Consider the following 22903-nt stretch of genomic DNA (forward strand, 5'->3'; position numbering starts at 1 on the left):
ACGTAGAAAACCAAAGCCTAAATCGGTTAGGTTGATCAGGGCCAACAATTACCCAAGTGTAGAAATAATTGTCTTGCTCCTGATGCTTAACCCTAGACATGAGACTTATGAAATATACACATTAACTCATTTTTTAAAAAGCTTATCCAGGGGCCCCAATACAGGGCAGTCTTTACTGGGCAGAGTACCCTACAAACAAAAGAGAATACAAGACAATCAGAGTGGAAATTTTTATATCAATTGGTTTCAATAAGAAAACAAGTGAATCCCTAGAAATGTGAGCAGTGTTTCTCATAACAGTGGCCAGGGGAGGAGTAAAAGGGAAGTCTGCAGGTTTATCCCTTTGTCAAAGCAGAAGCAGAACCCCAAAGAAAGGGCCCACTTCCCTCCATTCAGCTGGGAGCCCAGAGACCACACTCAGACAAGTTTAGGACAGCAGCTGAGGGAGGGTGGAGGCAGCCAAAGGCTAGGCCAGAGAGACGACGGTGGGCCGGAGTCTGGGAACAAAGCTTCCTCGGTGGCATCACCATGGGGGCGTCATGGGCTGAGGATTCTGCAGATAGGACATCACCACGGCGGAGATTGAGAGCCTGAGACGGAAAAGAGCTGTCAGCTCTGGAGAGCATGCATGGGACCCCAGCCCCTTTCCTCAGGATCCTCACATGAAGCTACTCATCATCTGCTTAGTGTCTTCCGAGCTCCGGGAGTTGGCAAAGCTGATAAAGGAGCAGTAGACAGCAACCCAAGCACACCACTTCAGCTGAAGAAAGGTAGGTGAGGAGACTGCGTCAGTGACAAGTATGCCAAAGAGCTCCTACAACCAAGACCCTCAAATATCAGCAGCTGGGACCTTATCCCCGGATAAGTACCTCAACACCAACCCTTCAGAGCCTACTCCAAGCACCAGGCTTCTGATGCTGGTGTGTGTGTCCTGCACCTTTCACCCTACCACATTCTCTCAGACTGCTTTAACATTCCCACATGCTTAGGACCGTCTCTGTCTCTTTTCCACAAGTTGTCTTTAAATTGCCTAAGTTAGGCTCCACTCTCAGACCCGCTAGGCTTTGTACATCTCAACAAATGCAAGCAAGCCTAACTTCCCCTATGTTGGGGCCTCACCCTAGCTCCGTCCCCCCCTGACCTCAGCCCCCGCCTTCCCCACCTCCAGCACAGCCAGAAGACGTGCCTCTTTCCGAACCCGCCCCCAGGCCTCAGTTTCAGGCGGACCAACAGACACTCAGGGAAACTCATCCCCGCCCACCTTAAGCATGAGGCCGCACATGCTAAAGATCATGCCGAGAAGATTCATGTAGTCCGGAGTCGGGTCATCCAAAGCCGGATTGCACTCACTCGGAGGAGGCTTATACCTGCGACATGTTCAAGGATCAGGAGCGATCAAGTCCTACCCGGATCAACTTAGCCTAGACCCACCGCCAAAACCAAAGACGCCTTGCCATGACTTGCCGGACTGCTCACCTCAGCACTTTGTTGGGCCTCCGTGGGTCGGACATATTGTTGGTGGACATAGCAAACTGAAGACCACGCCGTCCTTCTTTCACCGCTAGAACAGCTGCTTCCGGCGTGAGAATGAAGGATGGTTTTTAGAGTAACACCAGTAGCCTAGCGTTCCTGTTCCCAATGGTAGTGGCCAGGACTGCTCTTAGCCAGAAAAAGGAGAATGAGAAAAGGCTAGAATAGTTCCTGGAAAGTAGGAAGTATAGAAAAAAAACCTGAAAAGAGCTTTCAGTATCCTCAACACGCACTGAAATTCTGAACACGGAAGTGCTAAGCAGGAAATAAATCCTGGGGGACAATAATAAGGTTACACCCGAGCAAGGACTTTTTTTTTTTTTTTTTAAGCTTGGAAGGAAGGCGGTCTCTATACAAACAGCAGTAAAGCGGGAAGCGGACTAATAAACTTAAAGTATGGCTTTTCCTGAGCCAAAGCCGCGGGCACCGGAGCTGCCGCGGAAACAATTGAAGACACTGGACTGCGGACAGGGCGCGGTGCGAGCCGTGCGATTTAATGGTAAGCGACTCCGCCTTCATCTTGGGCATCCCTCCACCTGAGGCCGGCGGTCCTGTAACCGCTGCCTACTGTTCCCAGTGGATGGCAACTACTGCCTGACGTGCGGCAGCGATAAAACCCTAAAGCTGTGGAACCCGCTGCGTGGGACGCTGCTGCGGACGTACAGTGGCCACGGCTACGAAGTGCTCGATGCGGCCGGGTGAGCGGGGTGAGCCAGGCTGGAATAAGGAACACAGAGGCTGGGATCGTGAGTGGATATTGACCTTCTTTTTTCCGTCCTCCAGCTCCTTTGACAACAGCCATCTCTGTTCTGGTGGCGGGGACAAGACGGTGGTTCTGTGGGATGTAGCAACAGGGCAGGTCGTGCGCAAATTTCGGGGCCACGCTGGAGTGAGTACAAGCCAGAAGACCCTCATTAATGTGTGCATTGTGGAGAGCCAAATTAGTGCATAGGTGGTACGAAGAAGTTCCTTCCATTACAGTCTTCCCCACGTGCCCAGCTAGTATACCCTGGCAGGCACCAAGCAGTCTTCCTTCCAGTTTCCCCAGAACCTTTCACCTTCCCTACCTCTAACTTGTGCCCTTGCTCTAATATGCAGAGTCTTGTCTTTATCCCAGTCCTCCAAAGCCCCACTCCTCTAAATTGGTAATTCCTGATTCTTAGAAGGTGAACACCGTTCAGTTTAATGAAGAAGCCACAGTCATCCTCTCTGGTGAGTCTGCAGTCTGGACAGCCAAAAACTGGCTGCTGCCCAGAGACCCAACCCTGACCTCACCTTCACGTTGGCCTTACAGGTTCTATCGATTCCAGTGTCAGATGTTGGGACTGCCGATCCAGGAAGCCTGAGCCAGTGCAGACACTAGATGAAGCCAGGGACGGCATATCCAGTGTAAAGGTGTCAGATCATGAGATCTTGGCAGGGTGAGTAGGTCCAAGCCACACTCCTTTGTCCTGGTGCCACTGGAGGTCATAGTGGCCATGGTTTGGTTTTTTTGAGACCAGGCCTTGTGTAATCCAAGGTGGCCTTCAATTCCTAATCCTCTTGCCTCTACCTCCCAAGTGCTGAGAGTATCAGAATGAGCCATGAAGGGCATGGTGGCACATACATGCTTTTAATGCCCACTCAGGAGGCAGAGGCATTTGGATCTCTGAGTAGTCAGGGCTATGTAGAGAAACCCTGTCTCAAAACAACAATAACACACGCACTCATACACAAATGCTGAATCCCTGGATGTGTTTTTGTTTTTCTGACAGGGACTCACTCTGTCCTGGAACTCACAGTGTAAACCAGGCTGGCCTTGTGGCAGTGTTCCCAGCTCTGCCTCTCTAGTGTTAGTTATAGGTATACACCTCATAGCTTGGCCCAGCTCAGATAATTAGGCAACACATCATTCTGTTAATCAAAATGAGCACCCCAAAAGTCCAAGACCTGAGGGCTGGAGAGATGGCTCAGTGGTTAAAAGCACTGGCTGCTCTCCCAGAGAAATCTAGCTTCAATTCCCAGCGCCCGTGTGATGTCTGTAACTTCAGTTCCAGGGACCTGACACCTTCTTCTGGCCTGTGCAGGTCCCAGGCATGCACATGATACACAAACATACATGCAAGCAAAAACACAAATACCCAGAGAAAATTTAAAAATGGTGTAAATGCATCTGTATGGGGGATATGTATGTGGGGGATAAGTATCAGAGGTCTCCCTGGGGCTGGAGTTATTTTTTACTTTATCTTTTAATATTGTGTGTGTACATGCATGTGTGTAGAGGTCAGAGGACAGAGTCAGTTCTCTCCTTTACTATGTTGAGGCGAGACAGGATCTCTCCCTGTTTTTGTCGTGCTATGGACTCCAGGCTGACTGGCCCTTGGCTTCCCAAGAGACTCTTCCGTCTCCATCTCCCGTTTCCCCAGGACAAGAGCTAAGACACTGGATCTTGCCAGTTCACCCCGCTATGATGTGGTTTCCAGAGATCAAACTTGGATCAGCAGTCTTGCTTTTTTCCTGCTGAGACTTCCTTCTCCCCAGCCTACAGACATTACTTAATTTCAGCTCAGTGCTATGGGACTTTGCTGTGGTTGACTCCACCCTGTGGCCCAGCTCAGAGCTGCATCAAACACAGTGGCCTCTGTACTTTTACTTCTCACCTTCCAGTCCCACTTCCAATGTTACCTTCTTGGACCTTTCTAGATCCTCCTTGGTCAGCGTCAGCTACCTAATGGTCGAAACTGTGTCGCCTCTTCCACTGAAGGAGCTGCAGTTTCTAGTCTGTCCTGTCCAGCAGGACAGTCAATAGATGCAACCATGGGGGCTGGAAAGATTGTCCAATGGTGTAGAGAACCCATGTTTGATTCTCAGCACCCACATGGTGGCTCACGACCATCTGTAACTCCAGTTCTACAGAGTTCAACACTCTCTTTTGGCCTCCCCTGGGAACCAGACACACACATGATTCATATACATACATGCAGATAAATAATTCATGTATAAGATTACAACCCAAAAAAATAATAAAAATTTACATAAGTAATCACAAGCATGAGTCAGGTAGGTGTGGTGGCTCGTGCCTTTCATCCCAGCCCTGGGGAGGCCAGGGCAATGGAGCTCTGAGTTCCAGGCTATTCTGGTCTACAGAGTGAGTTCCAGACCAGACAGAACCAAGTAGATGCCCTGTCTCAAAAAATTACTGAGTGCCAACTATGAGAGATGCGGTGACATCTCCCAGCATTGAGAAGGCCAGGACAGGGGGACCAAGAGTTAAAGGCCAGCCTGTCTACGGTTTGGCAGGAGTGGCGCATGCCTTTAACCCTAGCATTCAGGAAGCAGAAGCAGGCAGAGCTCTTGACAAAGTGAGTTCCAGGACAACCAGGACCACACATAGAAACCCTGTCTCAAATAAGCTGAATAAATAAAGCAGAAGTACAACTAATCTAGTCACATTAGGGATACAAGTCCCAGAAGTGAGAGGACTCGCAGCAGAGACAGCAGTAAGGTAGGACTGGTGGCAGTGTAGACCCGGAGAGAGCAAGCCTGTGTGGACTAGAGCCACCTAGTGGCTATCGGGAGGAACAGCAAGCACATCCCAAGGAGATGAACCTGCAGGTGCTGCAGAAGGAATGGCCAGCAGGACAGGGTCTGGAGGCCTGCAGGAGACATCTGGACATTTGTTTTACTGAGAGTGGTGAAAGGCCCTATTTCTTTGAGGGGAAGACTGGCATGAAGTAGCTGTGCTTCCAAACTTCCTGGTGAGCCAAGTGCGGTAGGACACACCTGTAATCCTAGCATATGAGCAAGGTTCAAGGTGAACTTGGTCACAAAGTGAATATGAGACCAGTCGGGCCTCTATGAGATCCTATCTCAAAAAACGGAGAAAGCTGCTTGGGGAGCACAGGCATTAAGGACTGGGGGTTAGAGGCAAAGCCTTCATACATACAAGATAAAATAAGATGGTGGCGGAGATGGGGATGGGGAGTGAGTCGCACTCTGAGAGTACAATTGTTTTGGTGTCTGTAGTAGGCTGGTTTCCGGATCTACCAGGATAGCAGATTTTAGGCTGCCCATTCTGCTACATGGTTTTGGTTTGTTTGCTTGCTTGAGATTCTGAGTATGAAACTCAGGGCCTGTGCATGCTAAGAGGCCAGCCTTGTCTACAGAGTGAGTTCCAGATCAGCTAGGGCTATATGGAGAAACCCTGTCTTGAAAAAGACAGGTAATAAAATCTTTATAGAATATATTCCCATGCTACAGTTGGTCAAATGTGCAGATGTAGAACCCAGGAACAGGTATGGTTGACTGCTGTACCAATCAGGAGGTGTAGGATCTAGAAAGCTCTGAGGGGTTGGAAGATAGGGCATGGCTCTTTGAATGGGACCAAGCTGTCCGCTAAGACTGGGTCACAGAGCAGAAGAGCATCACTGCCTTGCTCACACTTTCCTAGATGGCCAGGAATGCACAGGGACACAGGCTGCCCTGGGTCAAAAGGTTGCAATGCCTTAGGCCGGATCTACACTTTCTTGCAGCTCTGTGGATGGCCGTGTAAGGCGCTATGACCTAAGGATGGGACAAGTCACCTCGGACTATGTGGGCAGTGAGTATGGCCTTGGAAGAGCGGGACAGTCAAAGCGGGTGGTGGGACAGACAAGAGTACCCAGACTCACCTGCCTACCATGCTCTCTCTAAGGCCCCATCACCTGCACCTGCTTCAGCCGGGATGGGCAGTGCACTCTGATATCCAGCCTGGACTCTACTCTGAGGCTTCTAGATAAAGACACAGGGGAGCTGCTGGGCGAGTGAGTCTCTATGGTTAGCCTTTGCCCCTCACCCCACTTCTGGGGTGGAACGAGCCCCTCTGATCCTATCCACCCCACTGCTAGGTATGTGGGCCATAAAAACCAGAAGTACAAGCTGGACTGCTGCCTGAGTGAGCGCGATACACACGTGGTCAGCTGCTCTGAGGACGGCAAAGTGTTCTTCTGGGACCTGGTAGAGGTGAGCCTTCCCCCGTGCTCCTTGCTGAGGGCATCAGCTGTGCTTCTCTCATGCTCGAAAAGAGCAATGGTGACAGGTGTCTTGAGGTGGAACCTCTGGCAGTGGATGTGTGTCCCACTTTGTAGCCCATGCTGGGCTTGAATTCGTCCTGCCTCAGCCTCCCAAGCTGGATCATGAAGAGTGAATGAGGGGAAAGCCGGAAGGATACTCAAACAAGGGGAACCTCGTATGCTCAAGGACCTGGAGATGGTGGTGACTGGAGTTGGCTCCAGATGGGTCTCAAGGAAGACAAAGCTAGGGCCTCTTTACATCCAAGGCTAGCAGTCTCTAGGCCAAGGTGTGGCTCAGTGGCAGGATTTGCCTAACATTCTCAGCACCACCAAAAGAAGTCATGGAAAAGATGACTGAGGGGGTTGGGGATTTAGCTCAGCGGTAGAGCACTTGCCTAGCAAACGCAAGGCCCTGGGTTCGGTCCCCAGCTCCGAAAAAAAGAAAAAGGAAAAAAAAGAAAAAAAGAAAAAAGATGACTGAGGACTTCAGGCTAGATCTCAAGGAGACTAACTGATAATGATTGTTCCCTGCCATTCATTCCTTAGGGTTCCCTAGCACTGGCCCTACCTGTGGGTTCTAATGTGGTACAGTCACTGGCTTACCATCCCGCAGACCCCTGCCTATTGACTGCCATGGGAGGCAGCATCCAGTACTGGCGAGAAGAGACCTACGAGGCAGAGGGTGGAGCAGGCTGAACTTATGGACCTGACACCAAGGACCCAGACCAATTCAGAAACCCAACAAAAAGGCCATTTATTCTCAAGATGCTGCTGACCAAGGAGAGGGCCCAGGGAGGGGCTGGTATGCAAATAATAAATAAAGGTGTGGCAGAAGCCTCCGTCTTTACCCATCTGCTCAGTCCTCATTCTTCTCAGCTCTGAAGGCATCTGCCTTTTGGGCGAATGTCTCAGCCACCAGCAAGGGGAAAACCAGAGATGCATCAGCATAGACCTGCAGAGGACCTGAGTGAGCCCGGGGCCATGGGGCAGCCCCTGGACCCTGCACCCTGGCTGGCCACCATCTACCTTTACTGGCTGTGCATCCATCCGGATCTTGCCCCAGGAGACAGCCTCATCTGGCCGGGCTCCTGAGTCTGAGCCATCAAACTCCTGGGCTGTGTTGATATAAACAGCGTAGTCAGCTCCATTCCGCTGTGGGTAGAAGAAGGCCTGGTCAGAAGTCATAGACAGAGAGACCACCAGAGCCACAGAGGCTGGGTATGATAGAGGAAGGCCTAGAGAGCTTTTAGAAGGACCCATCGGTACCTGAGGTTCATGGGCAGGTGGTCATGTTTCCAATACAACCACCACCTAGGTACAAGCTGTCCCACCCTAAACCAAATGTACCACTTCTGAGCACCCCATGTGACAAGCCAGTTAAAGCACGGGTGAGAATGGTGTATAGGGGCTGGAGAGATGGTTCGGTGGCTGCCACAAGCCATCTACAGGAGACCAAACCTACCTCTGCTCCCACTACGACACTACTCTGTGCCTCAGATCCATTACCCCACCAGAGAGCATCTGCAAATATGTTCTTCCCAAATCCTGTTCTCATTCAGAGCAAGTTCCTAAATACTCTTTTTGTTCCACAGGCCCAGCTACCTCTGCAGTGTAACCTTTAAGCTGCCTTCACCACTTGAGGTGAAGATGTCTCAGGGCCTTTACCCTGGATGTTCCCTCACTGAGAATGTTCTTCCCATACATAACCTTAAGACTTGTGGATAGCACATCGATCTCTGCTCAAACTTACAATTCCAGAAGCCTGTCCCCAACACTCCCTTCAGTAAACGGCTTTCCTTTCACATTACAACATTTCGCATTGGCCCTGAACTATGAACAAGCCTTCCTCCTGCCTCAGTCTCCCAAGCAGTCACCTTGCCTGACTGACATTACTTAGTCCTCACATGCATGTCACTTATGGCTGTCTGACCTGCCTCACCCCAACATAACTCCAAAGAGGACAGGGACTCTGGCCCATCGAGTGCACTGCTGTAGTGCACATCTAATACCACCATCTCTCAGAGCAGAGGGTGGGGATGGCTGCCAAGAGCCACTCCACTCACCATGAGGTTAGCATTGGCGATGTGGTGCTTGACCACGCCTCCACCCAGGATGATCATCCCAGTGCGCTTGGCGAAAATGGCCTGCATGTTGATGAGCCGCAGGTCTGGGAGAGAGGGCAGAGGTCAGGCCTTGGACTCGGTGGGCTTTTCTCACCCTTCTCCCAGGGCCTTAGCACCTCACCTTCAACGATGTCCAGGACCAAGCCTGGGTTTTTATAGGAATGGAAAAAGATCATGTCACCCAGTGAGCCGTCTGTGAGTGCAGGACTCAGCACAGGTATGTGGTTCTGGTGGAGATAGGACCAGTTAGCAGCTACACCTCATACCCCAGCAAAACTGATGCCCAACCCAGTGGCATCCCTCCCGACCTGAGTAGGCTGCTTGATTTCTCTGGTGCACATGACCCTCTGCTTTGCATGTGGATGCAGACGTGAGGAAAAACCACACATGGCTTGAAGAAGGTACTGGCACACTGAGCAGTGTCTTATTGTCCAGACTCTTGAGCTGCACTGTCCCTGGGCACATGGTACCCTGGGTCAGGCCCCACCGACTTCTAAAGCACTACACCGAGTCCCAGGAGTGTAGGGGCATAGCTAGGAGAACCCTGCAGTCAAGTGACGCCTAGCCTCTCTGTTCGACATTCCTCGTCTAACTCTGGGAAGACCAAGAATGATTACTGAGACTTTTAGGTGGCTACTAAGTCAAACAAGTCATTGCAAGTCAAAGCCTAAGTACTGTCCCCAAGAATACTGTCCCCACCCAACCCACCTTATGGGCCCAATAATACACAGACTCTGGGTTGTTGATCTCCTTCCCAAGCCGGGAGATCATCTTGGAAGGTGTCCACTTCACACCCTAACAAGGGGGAGAATATCAGTATTAGCCCATGTCTTCTGACTCAACTATGCAGGTCCACCTGAGCCCTTCCAGCCCTACCTCTGTATTCTGCTCCTGCACCATCTGGTCTAGGATGGGCATGAGCCAGTCCTCAAACTTGCAATAATTGTCATTTGGCACCAGCAGGTTCCCGATCCTAGAAATGGGATCCATGAGGGCATCAGACACTGGGACCCTCAACGCGGCTTCCCTGCTCCTACCACTACTCAGAGCCTCACCTGTTGATCCCATTCTCCCGGAGCTCCTTCCCCCTGAGGCTGAACTCGCCCAGATATGTGGGTGCCAGGCACTTGATGAGATCTTCTTCCACCCCTCCAGCAGTGGTCACCAGTACATCCACCTGTGGTCACCAGCAACAACACAGACCCTTCTTCAAAGTAGTGCCCCTAACATTGGCCTGAGCTCATCCAGACCCAAAGCATGAGCTCTATGACAAAACCAACTCAAGCCTAAAGCAGACCCAGAAAACGTGGCACACTCTTGTGATCCCAGCACTCAGAAAGGAGGCTGAAGTCTAAGAACTGCCAGTATGGGTCTAGAGAGATGGCTCAGCAGTTAAGAGCACTGACTGCTCTTCCAGAGGTCCTGAGTTCAATTCCCAGCAACCACATGGTGGCTCACAACCATCTGTAATGGGATCTGATGCTCTCTTCTGGTGTACATGAAGACAGTAACAGTGTGCTCATATACAAAGGAAGGAAGGAAGGAAGGAAGGAAGGAAGGAAGGAAGGAAGGAACTGCCAGTATGTCTAAAAGCAATACTCCATTTCCTCACACCCTTTAAGATTTATTTTATGTATGTGAATACACTCTCCCTCTCTTCAGACACACAGAAGACCCCATTACAGATGGTTGTGAGTCACCAGGTGGTTGCTGGAAACCAAACCCAAATCTTTCACAGAACAGCAAATACTCTTAATCTCTGAGCCTCTTCATGTTTCTTAAATGAACAATAACCCTTTTGTCTACTGGCCCAGAGAGGCTGGGGCCACTGATCTAACGTGGACCCACCATATTGTGCTGCACGAGGTAGCGAATGGTCTCCCGGATGCCAGAACTGATGAGGTTGGACGTATAGCCCAAGAAAATGGTGCAGCCTGTGAGTGGGCGGCGGCTCTGAGTCAGGTCTTCGTGATGATCTTCATCTACTGCCAGTGGTTCCAGCTTCTTCTCAATCTGGGCATAGGGGCACAGTAAAGTTGCACTAAAACTCCAAACCTCAGTGGAGGAACCCCACATGAATTGGATTCCAGACGTTGATTGCACTCAGGGAGACTACTACAAAACCAAAGCACAACCCCTGTGCAGACCCTAACCCTCCCATTCCAGGTCCTGGTCTGTCACTTGGGGTTTGTTCCCTTTTAAGAACAACACAGTGTCTTCTCTTCAGGACTCCTTCCAGTGGGAAAAGCGAATCCAGGGCTCTCCCAGCGTTAAGCTCCTCCTACAAGCCCGTTTTGCTTTTAACCCCAAGCTCCTCCCATCGCGGAACACTAGTTAACCAGGACTCCGCCTCTCCCGGGCACTCACGCGGACGGAGCGGCCCCGCCTCCCACCCGGGTCGCCCGGCGCCTCACCATGGCGTTGACTTGCTGCACCGCGCGCCCGAAGTTGGTGGCCTGGAAGCCGGTGGTGCCGTAGGCTTCCAGAAGCGCGTGGTAATCTACCCCGCGGTTGAAGTCGTAACCTTGGACCTGGGCGCTCTCGGGCGGCAACGCTGAGCTGTGCTTGAGCACAGCGGCCAGCGCCGAGGAGGGCGCCGCCCCCGACGGGGTCCCCTCCATGCGCTCTCGGCCGTTCTCTGGTCACAGCAGTCTCGGTGCCCTGGAACCCGCCAAATCCTTCAGCTTGGTCCGCCGGAGCCCAGGAAATGCGACTCGGGGGCGGGGGAGGGGTACCGGAAGCTACTTGAGTCACATGGCCCTGGCAGCGCCTGCGGGCCTGGTAGCAGCCATTTTATTCCCGTGTTCCGTACATGTGGTCCAGGAGCTGTTTGTTATTCCTTGTAGGCAGATTCAGCTTCAAGTAGATAAAAGTGCCTGATTTGCAAACTGTCTGTCCAAATATTCTTGTCCCCCCATGAGCGAGGTGATTGTTTCTAGGACGGAGCCCTTGGACAAGTTAGTTGCAGACTTTTGTCAAATGGGAGTGTTTTCTTTCGGTGCTTCCTCGAGTCGCTACAAACTTCTTTTCCCCCTACAACCATAGTTCAATTTTCACTGGATCATAGGCCTCTGGGGAGACAGGGATGACCACCATCTTTTTGCCGAAAGAAGTTTGTTGAGAATCTTTTCTCATGCGTCCCCTTTAATGATACACTGAACCTAGGACAGGGGCACCCTCATTCTACAGTTTGTGTAATCTACACTAGAAATAGTGCTCTCTGCTGGGCGCTGCGATTTAGCAATGGACTCTGCCCTCCTGATGACTATAGTCTGATGAACAGGAAACCATTAGGTGGCTAAACCAGCAATCAGGAGGTGGAGGCAAAAGAATCTCGAGTTCCAGGCCAGCCTGAACTATTGAAAGCAAGACCCTTTCTCAACAAAAGGGACGGGCATGGCTAGGGAAATAGCTGTCTGTACAGTCCTTGCTTTGCAAAAAAGCAAGAGTGTGGATTGAATATGTGTGTTTAATTGCCAGAACTCAAGAGGGGTAGGGGGTTGGCAATACCAGTAATAGCTCTGGGTAAGCAGAGACCAGTAGATCCTTGGGGATGGGACCTGAAGAATGGCTCAGTAGCCAAAGGCCCATGATAGAAGAGTCTGGACCTGTTTACATTATTGTCTGACCTCCACAAGCATGCCATGCGTGCACAAGCTCATACACACAGGTTTAGGGACCAGGTGAATGAGAGTGACATCTGAGGTTGTCCTCTGGCCTAGAAAACACACACACTCTGTTAAGTGTGAAGGTGGGTTGGAGGAATTGGTAACCAGAGCTGAGGGAAAAGGTGACTGGAGAAAACTGCCAAACACATGATGTTTTGACTGAGGCCAGAAGACCCAGAAAATTCCTGTTATAAAAATATCAGAGACACTATTTCCCCAAAGATGCACAGATAAAGGTCTCCCCTTCGTTTAACCTCCTCTATAGGCTAGCAGTGCCCAAATGCCACATCTGGCTGCAGGGAGATCTGCAATGGGTAGTATGCAGGAGGGCAAAAGGACTTGAATCCCAAGTGAGAGTCTGATGACACCTACTGCTGTAGGGAACAGGTTCCGTGAAGGTAGCCACACTGCACTGAGTCAGAGAATGATGGCCGATATGCTCAGATAAACCTCAGTCACCATGATTTACAAGCAGAGGAAAGAGCAGCTGGGGACCCAGCAAGAAGTTGACCTCCAGGCCAGTAAGACCATGGCTCAGTGGGTAAAGCCCTTGCTCAGGAGGCCTGGACACCTGAGTTCAATCTCCAAGACTGGCCTGGTAGAACAGTTTCCAGAAAGATGACCTCTGACCCAATTCACATGCAACTCCCCTCCCCTCAACGCACATAAATTTTTTTCAGACAGTGTCACTATGTAACTGACTGGCCTCAACCCACCGAGAAAGATCAACCTGCCTCTGTCTCCTGAGCGCTGGGATAATGAATGCAGTTTTAAAATACAAATTTAAAAGAGGTTGCTGAAGCACTAGTCTTTAGAGAAATCAACACCAGCACCTTGACCTCATATTTCCAGCCAACAATTCCTGGGGTTTCTACAATTCAGTCTGTGGCTTTTTCTTGTAGCAGCTCAGCCAGGCTAATACACTGTTGGATGAACAGATGAACACAACAGTGTCAGGACAATCCTCGGGGGACAGCAGGAAGGATGATAAGCAGGCTGGGTGTGATGGGAGTACCCAGGCTGACTACTCGACGGGAAGAGTCAAGAGTGCCATGTGAGCCTAGGAGTCAAGGACCAGCCTAAATGATGCAGCCCCTGTCTGAGGAACGGTGGTGCTGATCATATAAATAGCAGGAAATTTCAAGAGGAAGTCTGGCAGCAGCCCCCTGTGGACTGTGCACAGGATGGATTTACTGCAAGAGGCTTCAAAACAGGAGACATTTCCTTGGCAGGGTCCTTCTGTGACCCAGGCTGCTCTCTAAATCCTGGCTCCCGGTAAACAATCTTTGCAGTTCAGCTTGGAATCTACATAATGCCAACCACTCCACCTCCCACCCCAGACTGTTGTTTTTGGCGATGTTGTGCCTTGCTTTTGTAGCCTAAGCCATCCTCGACAGTGACAGGACCACAGGTGGACACTACCATATCCAAAACAGCCAGGAAAGAAGCAGGGCATAGAAACACTGGCGACAGACACATAGGGTACTGCACAGGTTCAGACCAGTGGTACAGGGTTGGAGAGAAAGGCAGGAGGCATGGACAGTGAGAGCAGGAACGGCCTAAGAAGCCCACTTAAAGGTTGCCGTGATGGTACATGAAGCAGATATGACAGTGCCTGAGAGACGAAGGGCTTTGAGATGGATGCCCGAGCTGGGATGCAGGTGTGGGAGTGAACGTGGTAAGATGTAGGACACACAGGAGTGTCTCGAGCATGATGGCAAGGTCAGCGTGGGCTATGAGGCCATCTCAAGACTCCATTACAATTGTAAAATGGAGTGGAGGAATTATTAAAGAGACTTTGGAGTTCAGGGAAGAGCTGAGCCAGGGTACAGATAGCCTTAGGGGGTGGAAGAAGCAGGGAGGAAGGTCTGCTGGGGACAGTCCACAGATATCCAGCAAGTCAGAGTCCCACATCCCTCAGGCATGCAGCCAAGTCCCCCAGGGGAGCCAAGAAACATGTGACACCAAAGCAGCCACTGGACCTCCTAGGGAACAGACCCCTTCTGTCACAGCAGCTGCCATTGTTGTTGTTACTGGTGACATTTCCCTGGGTCCTGGCTTCAAAGTCCCTGCAGGGACTGGGAAGGGGGGTGAAGAAGCCAGGTCAGTGTTGGGGAGAGAGCCAGAGTAGGGTAGATAAGGCTGGAGCAGGCAGCCGAGTGTTCAGAGTCTTCAGGGACCTAGAAGGAGCTGCAGAAGCTTGGAGTCTCGGGCTTGCACGGCCCTGCTCACCTTCTCCCAGATGGCCAGCAAGGTGGCCATCGGCAGTGACATCGGACAGGCCCGCCGGGCAGTGGAGCAACTGCGGATGGAAGCAGGCATCACCCGCATAAAGGTAAGGATCGGGACAAGCCTGAGCGTGGGCAGAGCTGTGCAGGGAGCAGGGGGATACCCAAATGTGGCTGAATCGATGGGGTTTGCAGGTATCCAAGGCAGCCACAGATCTGCTGCAGTTCTGCACGGAGCAGGCCAAGAGTGACCCCTTCCTTGTGGGCATCCCAGCTGCCACCAACCCTTTCAAGGAAAAGAAACCCTGTGCTATCCTCTGAACCCACGATAATGCTACTGCCCCTAAGGCCTCGGATAACACAGGAAAGTCCTCAATAAAAATGACAGCTCCTGTGTTGCGATTCATGTGTGCTGAATGGAAAGGTTAGGGGCACCACAGGTCTCTGGGACTAGTGCCCACCTGTCATTTCTCCTCCTATGCCCATTTCCAGTCACAGCTGCACATATCTGTGCACCTAGGGCCCTGCATGAAGAGACCTGCACTATGGCCGCCTGCCACATACCTACAGGGTGGTTGGAACATATATCTGCTCTCTCCATAAAAACTTATACTGGTGATTTGAGTCAGAGTTTACATGCCACACAGCCCACCAATACCTCACTAAGTACATCTGACCCAGGTGTCCATGGTGCTTGAGTGCATGCATACACAGGACAGCAGGCACCTCAGCCCCTCCTACCCACTCAGACCCAAACAGGCAAACACCGGTCACAGGAAGCTCAGACTCCAGTTTCCAACAATTGCACAGTAGATTTATTTCTCTTCATTCCTGTGAGAGAGACATCCAAATCCTAACAAAACAGGTCATTCAGGCATGGTGCCATACCTGTAACCCCAACACTTGGAAGATTCAGGCAGGAGGATCAGGCATTCAAGGCCTGCCTCAAACACAGTGAATATGAGGCCAGCCTGGGTTACATGAGACCCTGTCTCAACAACACAAAATAAAACAAAACAAAACAAAACCCAAGAGTGGAAGGTAGGGAACAGCCCCCTTGGTCGCTAAAACTAGAAATGTCAACCCACAGGCACAGGTGTGGGCCCAGCCCTAGGGCTTCCTGGGTCCCAAGTCTGTGGAGCTGGGCAGAAGCAGCACCAATAGCAGGAAGTTCCTCCGGAGCAGAGGCCTGGGGCAGCCTCAGCAGGCAGTGTAGACCAACATCCACCACAGCCATGTCCAGCCAGCTTCAGGCCAACAGCCTCCAGACCTCCAATGACAGGCCACCAGAGGCAGCCACCACTATGTTGCCCTCAGCACAGATCTGTGGAACAGTGACAGTGGAATTAGGGCCTGCCTGGGATCTTGGTAGGCCAGCAGGCTATACGAGGCAGGACCTTACCCCATTTAACACGTTGTGGTGCCTTCGGGTACAGATGGTCTTAGGTGGATCTGTGGGCACATGAACCTAACAGGGACAAGTGGCAGAAGTCAGGGTATGTGCCCTGGCCAATTGGGGGTAAGGGGGTCTGCTGGGCCAGTGTTCTCACCCGAATAGTCTTGTCAGTAGATGTTGTGTACAGAGTCCCCAGCGAGTGTTTGATCCCTGTGATCTGAGACTGGTGACCCACATCAAAGGTCTAGGAGAGAAAGGATGGGTGACACTAAGGTGGAGTTCCCTGTGGTTAACCCTCCACACCCCAGGAGTCAACGGGGAGACAGAAACAGGGGTCCTAGCAGACCCGAACAAGCTGGAAGCAGCCATCTTGGTTGGCGAAGACGTGCAGCAGGCCCTGGTTGTCACCTGCCCAGAGCTGGGGCTCCTGGTAAGACATGCAGAGCAGATAGGAGTCCAGCTGTAAGAAGGACAAGACATAAAGCAGGTCAGGAATTGGACGCTGCACTCCTCCTCGGAGCCACAGGGAAGGGTCACCCACCTGGAGCCGCTGCAGGACGCTATTGGCTCGACGATCAAATACCACAAGACTGTGGTCCTCACTACCTGAGATGATATGTCTGTCATCCGCCAGCACTGCTAGCACAGCACTTGAGTGCAGCCTCCGGCTCTTCACCAGGGTCAGGCCAGCTGGAAATGTGGTGATGGACCAGGGAAGATGGAAGGCATCAGTGCTCTCCAGAGACTCTGGGCCCACCCGAGGATCTGGGCCACCATCTCCCCCGGGGAAAACCTTCCACCCACTCAGCCTCTCACCTGGCAGCTGACCACTCCCCTCATACCCCACCTGAATCTAGGTCCTACAGGCTTTTGTCCTTTCCTGCCCACTGACTCCATGCCACCCCCACACCCCCCCAACCTCACCAGCTTCTCCCAAAACAGAGTCAAGTACATTCTGCCCAAGCCTAAGTCCAGTTCAGGGCCCCTTAGTTTTATGGAGTTAAATGACTCATTTAAAGCTGGGTTGGGGATACAGCTCAGCAGGTAAGCAACAGCCTAGCAAGCACAAGGCCTTGGCCTCCATCCTGGGATGGGGGAAGGGGAAAGGATTAATCATCAGCCAGACCTCATGGTGCAGGCCTGTGATTCCATCTACTAGGAGTCCGGCAGCTGAGACAGGAGGATTAATACGTGGAGGCCAGTCTAATATATAGAGTAAGTTTGAGGCTACCCTGAGCAACACAGTGAGAGCCCTGTCTCAAAATGAAAACAGTCAAAAGGGAATACAGTTCAGGGACAGAGCCCTTGTCCAGTGTGAGGGAGGCATGAGGTTCAATCCCCAGAACAAGAAAGTCGCCCAAACACAGGAAAGACGTACAGTGCAAACAGGCTTATGTTACCTACCAATGGTTTTTCTCTTCTCAAATGACTCAAGGTTGTTTTGTTTTTGAGTCTTTGCTATTTCTCTTTACTTTATGTGTCTGGGTGTTTTCCCTATACATATCTGTGCAGGGTGTGCATGCAGTGCCAATGGAGGCCAGAAGGTAATGGACCCTCTTAAACTGAAGTTACAGATAGTTGTGAGCTACCATATGGGTGCTTCCCAAGCCAACCCAGGTTCTCTGGAAGAGTAGCCAGTGCTCTTAACTGCTGAGCCATCTCTTTAGCCCCTGCGCCCTACCCCCATGTTCTTTTCTGTTGTGTTTGTTTCCTTTCTTTTGTTTTTTTTTTTTTTTGTGACGGATCTCACTGTGTAGTTGGCCTAGAATTTACTATGTAGACCATGCTGATCTTGAACTCAGAGATCTGCTTCTCTTTCCCTTCTAAGTCCTGGGATTAAAGGCTCACCTCTGGGATCATAGATGGTCACCTTCTTGTCATAGGTACCAGTCACCAGGATATCAGGTTGGTAGGAAAGGCACAGCACTGCCGCCTTGCCCCTGGGGACACAGCACACAAGGCTGGGGTGATGGCTGGGCTGGGCTCTACCCACCCAGGCCCCCTGCCCGGGCCCCCTCACACTTGATCTCTCCAAACTGCTGCCCATCGGCCGCCATGTCCCACAGCTTCACGGTGCTGTCCCAAGAGCCGGAGCACACACGGTGGTCCTGTGCTGCTAGCGACCATACCCAGCCCTGTGGGAGCAGGTACAACAGTCACGTAGGACTCTTCAACAGCTTATGGCTCTCACCTTCCCAAAGCCCAAGAGAAGAAGCCTGGATCTTCCTGCTTTTCCAGAGAAGGATCCACTAGATGAACAGATTTACTCAAAGCCAAACAGCCTTTCCTCCCCCGTGGCCACTTCCCCAGGCACTGCCGCAGCACACATAACTCCCACACTATGTAATCCTCTCTGCCCACAATAACAAACACAAGGCCAGAAGAGGAGGAAACAACTACAGCATCAGAGCAGAGACAGCATCAGCCTCAAAGAGCAAGAACCAAACCACGCTACCAAGGACGTCCAGGGTGCAGCTCAGTGACAGGGCTCACAACTAATACCACTCTGCGGGGTTAGGGGTCGAGTCTGCAAGCCTGTCACAGCTTGGGTACAAGAACACACATCTCCAATAGTTTCTAGAGGGGCCTCTCAGTCTCTCTTAGTGCCCCCAGCCCCTCTCTTTTTGCTAGGCTAGAACCCAAAGCCTCAACAGATTCTAGTTATGTCCGCTATCGCTGAGCCGTCCTCACTAGCTTGGTTTTGTTCTTTTTGCTCTTTAAAATAGTCTGACGCTGTAGTCCAGGTTGGTCCTCATGTAGCTCACACTAGCTCCAACCTCAGAGCAATCCTCGACCGTTAGCCTCCTGAGAGTGCTGGTCATACGTCATCAAGGTTTAGTCAAGGTCTTCAAAGGTTCACACTAATGGAAGTTGGAAGCCTCAAACAACTGGATTAAGAAAGTAGCCGGGGCTGGGGATTTAGCTCAGTGGTAGAGCACTTACCTAGGAAGCGCAAGGCCCTGGGTTCGGTCCCCAGCTCCGAAAAAAAGAACCAAAAAAAAAAAAAAAAAAAAAAAAAAAAGAAAGTAGCCTCCACACTGGAGAGATGGCTCAACAGTTAAGAGCACTGGTTGAGCTTTCAGAGGACCCAGGCTTGATTCCCCGCACTTACATGGTGGCTCACAACCACCTGTAACTCTAGTTCCAAGGGATCTGATTCACCGTCCTGGCCTCCGTGGCACCAGATATACATGTTGTGCAGGTCACAAACATACACACAGCTAAAACACTCCACACATAAAATTTTAACTTAAAAAAAAAAATGTGCAGCTTTCCCTCTAAAACCTAACTAATCACATGCCTTCCATTTTTACAAAAAATAAAGGGGGGGGGCACACACACACAAAGACCAACAGTTCCCACCTTATCAGTTACTGTGTGTAGCAAGTTGACATCTGGGCAACACATTCCCTGCCAAGCCCTTTGAGGAGGCACTGTGATGTATGCTCTTTGATAAATGATACAATTTGGGCCCAGAGACTGAGCTCCCCCACTCAGTAGACATTTGAACTCAGTGCTCGGTCTGTTGGTCATCGGCACAGATCACCTTGATGAGGGATAGAGCTACCCTTCATCAGCCGTTTCTCATGGAAGCCTTTACACTGTCACACTGAGGGGCTAGCTGATCCCCGGTGACAGCTTTAGAACAACTGCTACCTATTTGCACGTGGCCTCTTGAGGTAAGCCTGACAACCTATTGAGCAACTATTGTGTGCCAACAACCTAAATTATGGCATAGGCATATTAATACTTAGTCCATCTTCATCTAACTACCCACTGGAGGGAGAGTCAAGTCTATGCAAGCTGACCAAACCTGATCAAAATCTGATCCAATCTGATCAAAACCCAATCCCTGCTGCAGCACCCTCCCAGCCTGTTTTATGCCCCCCAAGATTTCTCACCTTGTGTGTGCTATTGCCCTGGGTGCCCAAGGCCTTCACCAGAACTCGGCTGGGCTCCTTCCCTAGATGTCGCAAGTCCCACAGGTTGACATTTCGATCCCGGGAGCCTGACAAACACAGTGTCCCACCCTGGAAGGAGAGCCTGGAGTTATCGTTGAGGTTTCTCACCTCTTGCCCTTCTTGACCTCCCACCTCAGCTCCCCTCACCTGGAGTAGCAACACTGCATCAATGGAAGCAAAGTGGCCATCAGCCAGGCAGAAGTATTCGGTCCGCTGTCCGTCCTCTGCCCAGCGGGCCAGGTGCTGCTCCAGCTCAATGCAGGCGGCCGGCCAGTCAAAGTTCTCCTCTAGGGAGTACCATGAGCAGAATATTCAGTGGGCATCACCCAATAAGAGTCCAGCCCTGGCTGCCAGGGAGCCCAACCTTCACCAGACCTAGATAGAATGCTGCCTGGATCCCATCCCCTACCCCGAACAGGCACAGACTCTGGCTTTGCCTCAGGCTACCTGACCACCCATTTCCCATGCAGAACCAGGAATATTTACCCCAACTCTAAGAAACCTAGAATAACATTTTTCCAGGCTTCATTCTCAAATCCTAGCCCAGGTGACAACAAACTCACTCTCAATTCTCTCCAGGGGCCTCAAGACTAACCAACTCTTCTGGCCTTAACCACCTGACCCAGATCCAGGGACACAATGGTTAAAACCAGGAAGCCACATCAAGACACAGAAGCCGGGGTTGGGGATTTAGCTCAGTGGTAGAGCACTTGCCTAGCAAGCACAAGGCCCTGGGTTCGGTCCCCAGCTCCGGAAAAAAAAAAAAAAAAAAGGCACAGAAGCCAAGGGGTGGGAAGTATGGCTTGGCAGTAGAGAACTTACCCAAGAAGTACAGGGCCCTGGCTTCTAACCCTAGTAGCTCTCACTCCCTTCTAAGTCAGAATCTAAACCCCAGGTCAGCCATTCAATGGTTTGGATGAGGTCCGAGCATCTGTTTTATCAAAGCTGTTTGTAAATCTATGGGTTAGAGGTCAACTCCCTAATCCAGAAGTCTGCAGAATCAAACTCTTCCAGATTAGAGGAATCAAAAGCCTAAGAACATAGTTATACCAGAGTCCACGACATGTCAAAGTCGTGCTGAGGATGGAACACGTTGTAAAGCATTTACCTAGCATACCCAAAGCCCTAAGTTCCGTCCATAAAACCCTTAAAAACAACAACAAAAACTCAAAATCATCCATTTCAAGTTGTCTTTTCCTCCAGAAACCAATGAACTCAAGGCCAGAAGGAATAACACACCAGCTCTGCAAAGATGACAAGGCTAGCCCAATACTTGTAAGGCTAAGGAAGGAGGATCAGGAGTACAAGGCTAGCCTGAGCTACATGAGAACCTGTCCCAAAATAAAATAAAATAGAAAAGGTGACAAGCTAGACCCAGTACTGAAAGATTGCAGGTATTGTAGGTCCCAGTTCCTAAACCCCGAGGTTAGTTCAAGTTCTAGAAATTCAGAAACTCTTCTTCACTGATCCAGGACCAACACTCCAGGGGTCAAGGGCTTTGTTATGCTAGTTGCTGCTTGTGCCTCAAACTGTTTCTAAAGCCTGGAAATTCTTTGGATTTATTCTGACTCCAAGACAATCCAAGAAGTCCGAGAGTTATTCCCATCAGGGCTAGGACCTTAGTATTAACAAAGCGCAAGCCCGGGAAATCTTTGAATTTTACGTTGAGAAATCCCAGGTCCAGAGCACTTCCTGAGGAAACCAAGTAAATGCCTTGTGGTCGATAAGAGTTAGGCAGCACCCCAAAATTCCTGTCTCCAGGCAGAGTTGGGACAACCTTGAAGTCCACCCACAGGCCACGTAGCTCTTTCTCCCACCCTAAGCCTGACCTGGGCAGGAGATCCTGTTCCCAGGGATATGCGTACCTTCTACCACTGGGTAGGGTGAGCGTACGCGGCGCTGAGCGCGTAGCCTCCAGGTGACTCGATCACGCACGAGGTTGTGCAGCGCTTGGCACACGCACGGCAGGACATGAAGCACGACCCGCGCATCCAGGTAGGCACAGATCTCCAGCAGCAGCTCCGGGGGAAGGCTGAGGAGGCCCGGCAGGCTCACTGCCGGTACTTTGGAGGCATCCTTTCGCTCTGGCATGCCCAGGGACGCGGAGAACATGGACTGCAGTGACGAGCGCCGCGGGGTCATGCCAGGTTTGGGCGGGGTGAGCACGCGTGCTACATAGGCCTCAGCTTGAGCATCAGGGTCGGGCTCTGGCTCGGGGTCCGACTCGTCCTCACAAGAGCGAGGATTCCCACACTGCCCTGAGGGAAGCTCCATGGCGCCGGGGTAGGCGCGGCTGTCTCAGGTTTGGCCAGGGCCGCGTCTTGTTTCCTAGGCAGCGCGAGATCACTTCCGGCGCAGGTTAGATGACGTCAGAAACCACCCGCCAGATTACTCGCTTGGAAATTAGATGTCCAATACCGTGCTGGACCTCTTTAGTTGTGCAATGTTTTCTTTGTCTTTTTTTTTTTTAAAAAACCATGAGCGACTCTCATCTTTTGCTTTAAAAGTTTATTTCTACTCATATTTGCTTGGGATGCCCTGAAATTTACAGGGCCGCAACCGTCTCTTGGGAGTGCTAGTAACCCAACTTGCGTCTTCTGCGACACCAAGTGCTTTTATCTTAGACAAGACCTCCAAGTAATCAGGATGGCCTCGAATTCGGTGGGTGCCTCCGTATGCATGTCAGGCATGCATCTCGCACCTGGCCGAAGTGCTCTTAAGTACTGGTCCATTCACCATGTTCCAGCCCTGGAGTTTAGGCTTTGTACGCATTTGGAGGCCTGAAATGGGTGGAGTGTCTTCAATCTCCATCTTAGTTTTGATTGTGTGCTCCCATGCACCACAGATTACATGTATTGGGTCAGAGAGCAACTCTGTGGAGTCAGTTCTCCATCACTTTCACATAGGTTCTGGAATCAAATTAAGGTCACCAAGCAACAAACATCTTTATATGCTGAGCCAACTCT

General features: G+C 51.1%; 5 protein-coding genes across 7 annotated transcripts; 2 read left to right on the plus strand and 3 right to left on the minus strand.

The window, feature by feature from the left end:
• Positions 1-216: 216 nt before the first annotated feature.
• Wdr83os (WD repeat domain 83 opposite strand) lies at positions 217-1589 on the minus strand. Of its 2 annotated transcripts, NM_001399208.1 has the most exons (4): positions 1477-1589; positions 1262-1367; positions 663-760; positions 217-590 (listed from the first exon to the last, which is right to left on the minus strand). In NM_001399208.1, exons 1-4 carry the CDS (start codon positions 1524-1526, stop codon positions 524-526), a joined length of 321 nt encoding a protein of 106 aa, NP_001386137.1. In that variant the 5' UTR covers positions 1527-1589; the 3' UTR covers positions 217-523. The 2 variants fall into 2 exon arrangements, with proteins under 2 accessions (NP_001386137.1, NP_001099417.1); NM_001105947.2 differs by lacking the exon at positions 663-760.
• A 268-nt stretch (positions 1590-1857) lies between these two features.
• Wdr83 (WD repeat domain 83) lies at positions 1858-7407 on the plus strand. Of its 2 annotated transcripts, none has more exons than NM_001047847.1 (9): positions 1858-2029; positions 2108-2228; positions 2314-2419; positions 2694-2742; positions 2825-2951; positions 6042-6109; positions 6203-6311; positions 6396-6510; positions 7107-7407. In NM_001047847.1, exons 1-9 carry the CDS (start codon positions 1927-1929, stop codon positions 7254-7256), a joined length of 948 nt encoding a protein of 315 aa, NP_001041312.1. In that variant the 5' UTR covers positions 1858-1926; the 3' UTR covers positions 7257-7407. The 2 variants fall into 2 exon arrangements, with proteins under 2 accessions (NP_001041312.1, XP_087450116.1); XM_087593990.1 differs by having other exon boundaries at positions 7174-7407.
• Dhps (deoxyhypusine synthase) lies at positions 7296-11378 on the minus strand. The gene is made up of 9 exons (NM_001004207.1): positions 11098-11378; positions 10532-10696; positions 9739-9860; positions 9560-9656; positions 9392-9478; positions 8805-8910; positions 8624-8727; positions 7587-7712; positions 7296-7512 (listed from the first exon to the last, which is right to left on the minus strand). The coding sequence occupies exons 1-9, from the start codon at positions 11302-11304 to the stop codon at positions 7417-7419; spliced, it is 1110 nt and encodes a 369-aa protein (NP_001004207.1). The 5' UTR covers positions 11305-11378; the 3' UTR covers positions 7296-7416.
• Positions 11379-14471: 3093 nt separating this feature from the next.
• On the plus strand, positions 14472-14974 carry Gng14 (G protein subunit gamma 14). The gene is made up of 2 exons (NM_001401004.1): positions 14472-14686; positions 14775-14974. Exons 1-2 carry the CDS (start codon positions 14594-14596, stop codon positions 14898-14900), a joined length of 219 nt encoding a protein of 72 aa, NP_001387933.1. The 5' UTR covers positions 14472-14593; the 3' UTR covers positions 14901-14974.
• A 393-nt stretch (positions 14975-15367) lies between these two features.
• Fbxw9 (F-box and WD repeat domain containing 9) lies at positions 15368-22284 on the minus strand. Its single transcript, NM_001081634.1, is given in 10 exon segments — positions 15368-15903; positions 15982-16047; positions 16130-16219; positions 16322-16435; positions 16517-16665; positions 17824-17915; positions 17998-18110; positions 19878-20006; positions 20085-20224; positions 21803-22284. Coding segments are annotated over 10 exon segments (1377 nt in total). The 5' UTR covers positions 22212-22284; the 3' UTR covers positions 15368-15828.
• Between the last annotated feature and the right edge of the window lie 619 nt (positions 22285-22903).

Source organism: Rattus norvegicus, chromosome 19, assembly GCF_021556685.1.
Source record: "Rattus norvegicus strain SHRSP/BbbUtx chromosome 19, alternate assembly SHRSP_T2T, whole genome shotgun sequence".
NCBI lineage: Eukaryota > Metazoa > Chordata > Mammalia > Rodentia > Muridae > Rattus > Rattus norvegicus.

What these genes read in the sequence shown, in the direction of transcription:
- Wdr83os (NM_001105947.2), bottom strand. Translation starts at nt 1,526, where the DNA reads ATGTCCACCAACAATATGTCCGACCCACGGAGGCCCAACAAAGTGCTG. An exon ending in AGGCCCAACAAAGTGCTGAG is followed by an intron (nt 1,368 to 1,476) that starts GTGAGCAGTCCG and finishes AACATGTCGCAG; the next exon opens with GTATAAGCCTCCTCCGAGTG. An exon ending in TGTGCGGCCTCATGCTTAAG is followed by an intron (nt 591 to 1,261) that starts GTGGGCGGGGAT and finishes TTTCCGTCTCAG; the next exon opens with GCTCTCAATCTCCGCCGTGG.
- Wdr83 (NM_001047847.1), top strand. Translation starts at nt 1,927, where the DNA reads ATGGCTTTTCCTGAGCCAAAGCCGCGGGCACCGGAGCTGCCGCGGAAA. An exon ending in AATTTCGGGGCCACGCTGGA is followed by an intron (nt 2,420 to 2,693) that starts GTGAGTACAAGC and finishes CCTGATTCTTAG; the next exon opens with AAGGTGAACACCGTTCAGTT. An exon ending in GATCATGAGATCTTGGCAGG is followed by an intron (nt 2,952 to 6,041) that starts GTGAGTAGGTCC and finishes ACTTTCTTGCAG; the next exon opens with CTCTGTGGATGGCCGTGTAA.
- Dhps (NM_001004207.1), bottom strand. Translation starts at nt 11,304, where the DNA reads ATGGAGGGGACCCCGTCGGGGGCGGCGCCCTCCTCGGCGCTGGCCGCT. An exon ending in TGCAGCAAGTCAACGCCATG is followed by an intron (nt 10,697 to 11,097) that starts GTGAGGCGCCGG and finishes CCCTATGCCCAG; the next exon opens with ATTGAGAAGAAGCTGGAACC. An exon ending in TGGATGCACAGCCAGTAAAG is followed by an intron (nt 7,513 to 7,586) that starts GTAGATGGTGGC and finishes GGTCCTCTGCAG; the next exon opens with GTCTATGCTGATGCATCTCT.
- Gng14 (NM_001401004.1), top strand. Translation starts at nt 14,594, where the DNA reads ATGGCCAGCAAGGTGGCCATCGGCAGTGACATCGGACAGGCCCGCCGG. An exon ending in CAGGCATCACCCGCATAAAG is followed by an intron (nt 14,687 to 14,774) that starts GTAAGGATCGGG and finishes TGGGGTTTGCAG; the next exon opens with GTATCCAAGGCAGCCACAGA.